At 69.0% G+C, this 8626-nt stretch overlaps 1 protein-coding gene across 2 annotated transcripts; it reads left to right on the forward strand.

Moving 5' to 3' along the window:
• Positions 1 to 2555: 2555 nt before the first annotated feature.
• On the forward strand, positions 2556 to 7502 carry ELF3 (E74 like ETS transcription factor 3). 2 transcript variants are annotated; one of them, XM_079763360.1, is made up of 9 exons: positions 2556 to 2977; positions 3308 to 3488; positions 4543 to 4764; positions 5006 to 5101; positions 5253 to 5381; positions 5537 to 5623; positions 5714 to 5830; positions 6120 to 6315; positions 6839 to 7502. In XM_079763360.1, the coding sequence occupies exons 2-9, from the start codon at positions 3314 to 3316 to the stop codon at positions 6948 to 6950; spliced, it is 1134 nt and encodes a 377-aa protein (XP_079619486.1). In that variant the 5' UTR covers positions 2556 to 2977; positions 3308 to 3313; the 3' UTR covers positions 6951 to 7502. The 2 variants fall into 2 exon arrangements, with proteins under 2 accessions (XP_079619486.1, XP_079619487.1); XM_079763361.1 differs by having other exon boundaries at positions 2907 to 3011.
• Positions 7503 to 8626: the final 1124 nt, after the last annotated feature.

Genomic DNA, 8626 nt, shown 5'->3' on the forward strand with positions numbered 1-8626 from the left:
AGTGGTGGGTGCGTCTGTCCCACGCGGTCCTCACGGTGCGAGGAGACTGGTCTCCGGGCTGCAGGCCGGACGGTCCAGGGATGTCCTGACGCTCCGCACCTGCCTTGGGTCTGCTCGTTGGCCCTGACGTGGCTCTTTCATCAGGAGGCCCCGCCCCCACCCCACAGCCCCTCTGACCTCTGTTCTGGAAGCTTCTCCCACGTACCCTCCCTCCAGGGCACTGTCCTGGGCCTCCGCCCATTTCACAGCAGCACCGTCTACGAAGGCACAAATACCGGGCCCGGCCGCCGTGGCTCCGTGGCTGAGCGTCGACCTAGGAACCAGGAGGCCATGGTCAGGGCACATGCCCGGGGTGAGGGCTCCATCCCCAGTGGGGGGTGTGCAGGAGGCAGCGGATCCGTGATTCTCTCTCCTCATGGATGTTTCTCTCTCACTCTCCCTCTCTGACATCAATAAAAACATTAAAAAATAAGTCCTTGGAGGGGAGGGGCCCCGTTTCTCGCAGCCCCTTCAAGGCCAGGGAGCCTCGTCCCCAGGCGTCTTCCCTGCGAGGCGGGCGCAGGGCCCTGTCGGGCTGGGAGCTGGTTCTGCCGCATTCCTGGTGACGGTGGAGGGTGAGCCGCCTCGGGCTCTGCCCCGCGGGGGAGGCCCCCCCAGGCGCTGGGAAAATCCAGAGCCTGGCTCCCCTGGCCCCGTGGGGAGACCCGGGACTGAACCCCCTCTCCTGGCCCCCGGCAGCTTCCAACACAAGGGGGCGCGGGAAGCCGGTTCCCTGGGCTGGACTCCCGAGTTAGAGAGGGCAGCTGGGGGGGGGGGCGGGGGCACCCCCCTTGGAGTGACGCTGCACCTGCACCCCCGGCTGCCCTGGGCCCTGGGCCCCCCTGCTGGGCAGTGACGGAGGAGCCGGAGGGTGAGGGCCGGGCCCACGTCACAGCTCCGTCAAGAGGCAGACGCTGGGAGAGACCTGGGGTTAAGTCCAAGCCACCTCGCTTTTATTTAAAAAATATATATTTTTATTGATTTCAGAGAGGGAGAGAGAGATAGAAACATCCATGAGGAGAGAGAATCATGGATCGGCTGCCGCCTGCACGCCCCCCACTGGGGATCGAGCCCGCAACCCAGGCCTGTGCCCTGACCAGGAATCGAACCCTGACCTCCTGGCTCATAGGTCGACGCTCAACCCCGGAGCCACACCAGCCGGGCTAAACCTTGCTTTTAGAGATGGGGAAACTGAGGTGCAGAATCACAGTTGGGGAGAAGCCAGAAAGCACGCCTCCTGCTCCATCATCCCACCTCGCCCCGCCCCCCCCCCTCCCGCCCAGGGTCTCAATGGGGATGGTCTGTAGGACACGGGCCATTTGTGTGTGTTTAAATCCTCACCCGAGGGTGTTTTTACATTGATTTTTTTTAGAGATAGAGTGGTGGGAGGGAGAGAGAGAGACATAGCCATTGGTTGCCTCACAGACGCACCCCTATGGGGTCGGGGATCGGTCGGTCCTGCGACGGATGTCCATGCCCTTGACCGGGAGTCGAACCTGCTATTCTGGGTCGTTGGACTGACACTAACCACTGAGCAAACCAGCTCGGGCAGGGCCTATAGAAAACCACAGGCACGAGGACATCACAGAGCCCACGGAGCTGAGCACGGGGGGATGTGGGGGGGTCCTGGAGCCAGGAGGCGTGTGCCGGGCAGGAGCCCCGTCAGTGGCCTCAACTCTCAGCCCCACCACTTCACCAGCTCCTTGTGGCCTGGGCTCTGAGCTGCAATTTCTCGTCTACAAAGTGGGGGTGACCGCCCGCCAGGGTGGCTCAGTGGGTGAGCCAGGAGCCAGGAGGTCACGGTTCAGTTCCCGTCAGGGCACCTGCCCGGGTTGTGGGCTCCATCCCCAGCATGGGGGGCGTGCTGGAGGCAGCCGATCCATGAGTCTCTCTCATCATCGATGTTTCTCTCTCTCTCCCTCTCCCCCTCCCCCTCTGCTCTGAAATCAATAAAAATACATTAAAAACACACAAAGTGGGGACGAGGGAAGATGAAGGGGGACCACGTTCAAGGTAAACACCAAGCATCCCCTTTTGGCCTTGGAATGACGGACACCGGTATTCGGGCTCTGGCCAGTAGGGGGCAGCAGAGGTGCCGGTGAGCGGCAGGTGAGGAGACCGTAGACGGGGTGACCAGGTGGGTTCCTGCACCGTCCACTGCCTGGGCGGCGGGCTGGCTCTGGTCAGACGTGGCTGCCACAGCTGATACGTGGACGGGGTCCCGGCCGGCGGGGAAAACGGGTGTCAGCAAACGGGCCCTCGGGCTGGGCCGCTGGGAGCCACACGTCAGGGAGCTGGGCAGCGCCGGGGGAGCAGCCTGTTCCCCGCGAATGCCCCCTGGGCGCCTGAACCTCGGGGTCCTCTCTCCCCACGTGGCCCCCCAGATGCCCAGATGCTGGGGGCTTAGCCCCCCTTGGGGCCCATGTCCCCCAGGGGTACCCTGCCCCCTCGCCAGCCCCTCCACGACCGTCCCCACCCCCTGGAGGAACTTCTGAGCCTGAGGGTGGCCGGTGGGAAGTGCAGAGCGACCCCCCCTGGGCGACCCTCCCGCTGCCGGCCGCCCAGGCCGGTGCCCTGTGCCCGGCCCCGGAGGGCGCGGGACAGCCGTCTGACAATCATTAAACCAGCCGGGCCTGACTTCCCAGCATCCCGGGTCGGGCCCGGGCCAAGTGGCACAGAATATGCAAATCAGTCGGGGCCGGGCGCCCGGCCGAAAGGCCAGGAAATCCCCTGGTCCAATGAGCCGCCAGCTCAGGTGGCCCCGCTCCGGAGGCTGGCGCGGCCGGCGAGGCGGGGCTCCCAGGCCTATTTAGGTGCGCGGGCGGGCGCCGCGGCCGCAGTACCTGCTCAGGTTTGCCTCCTGCGGTATTGGCACCCGCGGTCCCGCCTGCGCACCCGCCCCAGCCCGCCGCGCCCGCCTGCCCGCACCGCCGCTTCGGTAGGTCCCCACCTTCGAGCCTGGGCCGGAAACGGTGGGTTCTGGTTCTGGAGTCCCCAGCAGGTGTGCGGGGTGCCGGGGAGCAGGGTGTCCTGAGGGTCCCAGAGCCGAGGGGGACGGTGGCTACGACGTTGTCAGCCCCACGCAAGGGCCCAGGCGGGAGCCCAGCCGGGGCCCGGGGGTCCCCCAGCACCTTCTAAGATCAAGAGGCCCGACGTAAAGATGGGGTGTCCTGAAAAACGGGGGCCTCCATGGCCCCCCCAGGCTTCCCGGGACCCCAGTCGCTGCAGGACGGGGGGAGCCCGGGCTTCACCTGCCCCCTCTGCCCAGGAGCCCATGGCCGCCGCCTGTGAGATCAGCAACGTCTTCAGCAACTACTTCAGCGCCATGTACAGCCCCGAGGACCCCGCCCCGGCCCCGGCCCCCCCGACCGCCGCCGCCGCCGCCGCCTTCGGGGCCGACGACCTCGCGCTGTCCCTGAGCAACCCCCAGATGCCGCCCGGGGGCCCAGGTGGGTCTGGGGGGTGCGACTGTGGAGAGGGGTCCCCTGAGGTCAGGTGGCTGGGGTCAGGCAGAAGGTGCGCCTCTTGCTGGGGACTCGCTGAGGTGGCGGTGCCGGGCGAGGGCGTGAACCGGGCCCGGGAGGGGGTTAGCGTGGCGGTGCCGGGCGAGGGCGCGAACCGGGCCCGGGAGGGGGGTTAGCGTGGCGGTGCCGGGCGAGGGCGCGAACCGGGCCCGGGAGGGGGGTTAGCGTGGCGGTGCCGGGCGAGGGCGCGAACCGGGCCCGGGAGGGGGGTTAGCGTGGCGGTGCCGGGCGAGGGCGTGAACCGGGCCCGGGAGTGGGTTAGCGTGGCCGTGCCGGGCGAGGGCGCGAACCCAGTCACGGGAGGGGGTTAGCGTGGTGGTGCCCGGGCGAGGGCGCGAACCCAGTCACGGGAGTGGGTTAGCGTGGCGGTGCCGGGCGAGGGCGCGAACCCAGTCACGGGAGTGGGTTAGCGTGGTGGTGCCCGGGCGAGGGCGCGAACCCAGTCACGGGAGTGGGTTAGCGTGGTGGTGCCCGGGCGAGGGCGCGAACCCAGTCACGGGAGTGGGTTAGCGTGGTGGTGCCCGGGCGAGGGCGCGAACCCAGTCACGGGAGTGGGTTAGCGTGGCGGTGCCCGGGCGAGGGCGCGAACCCAGTCACGGGAGTGGGTTAGCGTGGCGGTGCCCGGGCGAGGGCGCGAACCCAGTCACGGGAGTGGGTTAGCGTGGTGGTGCCCGGGCGAGGGCGCGAACCCAGTCACGGGAGTGGGTTAGCGTGGCGGTGCTGGGCGAGGGCGCGAACCCCGTCCTATCCCATCCCGGGAGGGGGTCAGCGTGGCGGTGCTGGGCGAGGGCGCGAACCCCGTCCTATCCCATCCCGGGAGGGGGTCAGCGTGGCGGTGCTGGGCGAGGGCGCGAACCCCGTCCTATCCCATCCCGGGAGGGGGTTAGCGTGGCGGTGCCGGGCGAGGGCGCGAACCCTGTCCTGTCCAGGATGGAGTCTGCGGTGGCGGCTGACCCTCGTGTGCCCACCTCCCCCCCAGAGAAGGCCAGCTGGTCGCGGGAGCAGCCCCAGTTCTGGTCGAAGGCCCAGGTGCTCGACTGGATCAGCTACCAGGTGGAGAAGCACAAGTTTGACGCCAGCACCATCGACTTCTCGCGCTGCGACATGGACGGGGCGGCGCTCTGCAGCTGCGCGCCCGAGGAGCTGCGGCGGGTCTTCGGGCCGCTGGGCGACCAGCTCTACGCCCAGCTGTGGGACCTCAGTGAGTGCGGGGGGGGGGGGGGAACCCCGAGTCCGGGGTCCACGGGACTGTGGGTGCGGGCGGGATTGGGGGTCTGCTCTCAGTCTGGGAGGCTGGGCCGAGGGTGGTCCCCGCGTCCCGGTGAGGTCTGGGGTCCACGGGACTGGGACGGACGGAGGGCCCGGGGCCATGGGCGGCCCCAGTGGAGCCCCCGGGGGAGGGGAAGGGGGGGCAGCGGGCTCTGACCTGCCTCCCCCCTCAGCGTCCAGCTTCCCGGACGAGCTCAGCTGGATCATCGACCTCCTGGAGCAGGACAGCACCTCGTTCCAGGAGACGCTGGGGGACCCCGGCCCCTTTGGTGAGCACCCGCCCCCCCCCCGCCCGCCGATCCCTCTGCCCCGCCCCCCACACCTGTCTCCCAGCCGGAACGGTCAGCAGGTCACTCGTCTGGTGGCCCCGCCTGGCCTGCCCGTCCCTCCCGCCCGGTCTGAACTCTCACCTCCTCCCAGACCAGGGCAGCCCCTTCGGCCCGGAGACGCCGGAGGACGGCCTGCAGCCCAGCCCCTACCACGCCGGCGGCTACGGCGCGGGGGCCCCGTCCCCGGGCGGCTCAGACGGCTCCGCTGGCTCCACGGCAGGTGAGGGCTCCCCGGGCGGCACCCCCCCCCCCGTGTCCCCGCCCCCGGCTCCCCGCTCTGCCAGAGGCCGGCCGGCTGGGCAGCGTGTCCGCGTCCGTGTCCGCGGAGCGTGTGGGCGGTGAGGGACTCACTCGGACCCGCCTCCCCCCCCCCAGGGACTGGTGCCTCGGGGTGCTCCCACTCCGACTCGGGGGGCAGCGACATGGACCTGGACCCCAGGGACAGCAAGCTCTTCTCCAGGGGTGAGTGGAGGCCGCCCCCCGACCCCCGACCCCTGACCCCTCACTCCTGACCTGCCCCCTGACCTGCCCCCCGACTTCCTCTGGCCACAGCCGACTTCCCCGACGACAAGAAGGGGGACCCCAAGCACGGGAAGCGTAAGCGGGGCCGGCCGCGGAAGCTGAGCCGGGACGCCCGGGACGGCGCCGAGGGCCGGAAGAGCAAGCACGGTGAGCCCGGCCCGGCTGTTCCTTCCCGTCCCCGGGGGTGTGGTTCCCGGGGAGCTGGCCCCTGTCCCCCCCCCCCCCCCCCCGAGCGGGACCAGCTCTGGGGGTCCCTTAGTTGCTGAGTGTCACCAGCTGTTGGGGGGACGCGTGTCAGTCCCTCTTGTGTCTAGTATTGGAGCGGGAAAGCACCCTCCCAGGCCCACGGCGCTGGGGGGCGGGGGGGTGTGCGGGTCGCGGGTCCGGCGGGCGGGCAGGGTGCCCTGGCTGCAGCTGACGGCCCGTGGGCCTGCAGCCCCCAGAGGCACCCACCTGTGGGAGTTCATCCGGGACATCCTCCTGCACCCGGAGCGGCACGAGGGCCTGATGACGTGGGAGAACCGGCAGGAGGGCGTGTTCAGGTTCCTGCGCTCCGAGGCCGTGGCCCAGCTCTGGGGCCAGAAGAAGAAGAACAGCAGCATGACCTACGAGAAGCTGAGCCGGGCCATGAGGTGAGGCTGCCCGCGGGCACCGCGGGGGGACGGGGGGGGGGGGACGGGGGGACGGGGCGGGGGGGGGCTCCCAGCGCGGCCGCCTGGGGCCTGGGCCACAGCGTTCCGCCGACTTTGAGGGGTAGACGGTGACCCGGAGGAAGGGTGTAGGGTTCGATCACGGATCGGCCGCCTCCCGCACACACCCCTCCCCACCGGGGATGGAGCCCACCACCCGGGCGTGTGCCCTGACCGGGAATCGAACCCTGACCTCCTGGTTCATAGGCCGACGCTCAGCCCCTGAGCCTTCTTCACAGCTGGGCCTCAGAGGTCATTATTGACCCGAACGCCCCAAACCTGTGCCCAGTTGAAACGGCCACGTTGCTCGTCTCTGGGCCTGAAGGATGTGGGTTCGTGAGAAGCCCAGGCAGAGCCGTAGGTAGAATGCAATTCTAAGCTCAGGTTGGGGGGGCTGGCAGCCAGGGGGGCTGGGCTCTGGGGGCGTGCCCTGCCCGGGCCCCTCTGACCCCCCGTGTCCGCTCAGGTACTACTACAAACGGGAGATCCTGGAGCGCGTGGACGGCCGGAGGCTCGTCTACAAGTTCGGCAAGAACTCCAGTGGCTGGAAGGAGGAGGAGGTCGGGAGTCGGAACTGAGGGTCCGAGTGGACCCGAGTCAGACGCGTGGACTGGAGGCGTGGCCCCGATCGGTGGGCCGACGGGGAGGACTGTTCTGTGGGGGAAGCAGAGGCCCGGGCCTCCTCGCCGCCGCCGACTCGTGGAGTTACAAGCTCTGGGTGTGAAGTGACTTGTTTCCGGTGACAATTTGCACGTGTGGCCTCTTCGGGGCCTCCGGACGCCCAGTCCGGACCAGGCCGCCGACGCCGCCTTCCTCCTGCGGGTGCCGGACGGAGGCTGGGAGGCGGGGAGGCCCAGGGCGCCGGGAACCAGGGGACTCCGCCCCGGACCGGCCCGCCTCCCTCCCAGTGCGTGGACTCCGCGGGCGGGGGTCAGAGCACGCCCTAATTTATGTGCCTTAGATGTGCCAGGTGCACAGACAGGTCTATTTTTTCTAAGACGTCCCCCTGACCGCTCTCGGCCCTGGGCTGGGCCAGCAGGGGGGCAGGGGTGCCTGACGCTCAGGATGGTCCGGCTCCTGAGCGGGGCACAGAGAACCCCCCAATAAAGTGCCTTCTGAGCTTTTTGTAACCGCTGTCTCACGCCCTGTGCACGGGATGCGGACGAGGACACGGGCACCCGTTCAGGTCATGGGTGGAGGAGGGGACGACGGGCCTGCAGGCCAGAGGGGGAGGCGGAGGCAGGCGTGTGGGGTGGGGGGGGTCCCAGAGCCAGGAGGGCTGGTTAGGGACACGCCGGCTGGGGGCCGGGAGGAAAGAGGACCCCGTTCGGGGGGAAGAGGCTGTCGGGACGGGAGCTCCACGGGCCGAGCTGGGCCGGTGCTGCCCGGACACGGGGCTGCGTGAGCCACGTTGGGCCCCTTCGGGCTGCTGGGAGGGGGGGCCCAGCTGACGTGGTAGGAGTTCGAGGCGTGCGTGTGGAGGAGGCGCGTCCGCCTTCCCGCCACGCTGGCTGCGAGTGGAGTGTCTGTCCGGCTCGTCATGGGACGCGGACTCGGCGACGGCCGTTCGGAATCCCGGGTGCCAGGCCCGTTTCACAGATGCAGAGGGTGAGGCTCAGCGCGCCAGGGCACGGCCGCGGGGCTTGGCCCCCTGACCTCGTGCTCAGCCGGCCCCGGGCTGTTGCGTCGTCGGCACAGGGACAGCGCCACGGGGCGGCGCACAGACTGGTCCCCGGCACGTAGCTTCCTCCGGGGACATCCCTGCAGTTGGAGGCGGCGGACTCCAGGGCGCCCACCGTCAGCCCCTGTCGGATGTCTGCGAGGCGGAGGATTCACCGGAGGGATGTGGGGCAGGAGGGCAGGGCTCTGAGGGGAAGGTGTGTGCGTGTGTGTGCATGGGAATGTGTGTGCATGCGGTGTGCGTGTGTTCGAGTGTGTGTGTGCGAGGAGGGGGGGCTTGGTCTGCACCAGTGGTCGGCAAACTCATTAGTCAGCAGAGCCAAATATCAACAGCACAACGATTGAAATTTCTTTGGAGACCCACATTTTTTAAACTTAAACCTCTTCTAACGCCACTTCTTCAACATAGACTCACCTAGGCCGTGGTATTTTGTGGAAGAGCCACCCTCAAGGGGCCAAAGAGCCGCCTGTGGCTCGAGAGCCGCGGTTTGCCGACCACTGGCTACAGGAATAGGACAGCGGGGAAGTGGGGGGGGAGGCTGGACAGAAGGGATTGTGTGAACCCCAGAACCCC

This window comes from Cnephaeus nilssonii, assembly GCF_951640355.1.
Source record: "Cnephaeus nilssonii genome assembly, chromosome: 23".
Classification (NCBI taxonomy): Eukaryota; Metazoa; Chordata; class Mammalia; order Chiroptera; family Vespertilionidae; genus Cnephaeus; species Cnephaeus nilssonii.

Excerpts from the sequence above, each read along its gene's own strand:
- ELF3 (XM_079763360.1), top strand. The coding sequence starts at position 3,314 with ATGGCCGCCGCCTGTGAGATCAGCAACGTCTTCAGCAACTACTTCAGC. Across the intron at positions 3,489-4,542 it reads GATGCCGCCCGGGGGCCCAG|AGAAGGCCAGCTGGTCGCGG; the intron begins GTGGGTCTGGGG and ends CCTCCCCCCCAG. Across the intron at positions 4,765-5,005 it reads CGCCCAGCTGTGGGACCTCA|CGTCCAGCTTCCCGGACGAG; the intron begins GTGAGTGCGGGG and ends CTCCCCCCTCAG.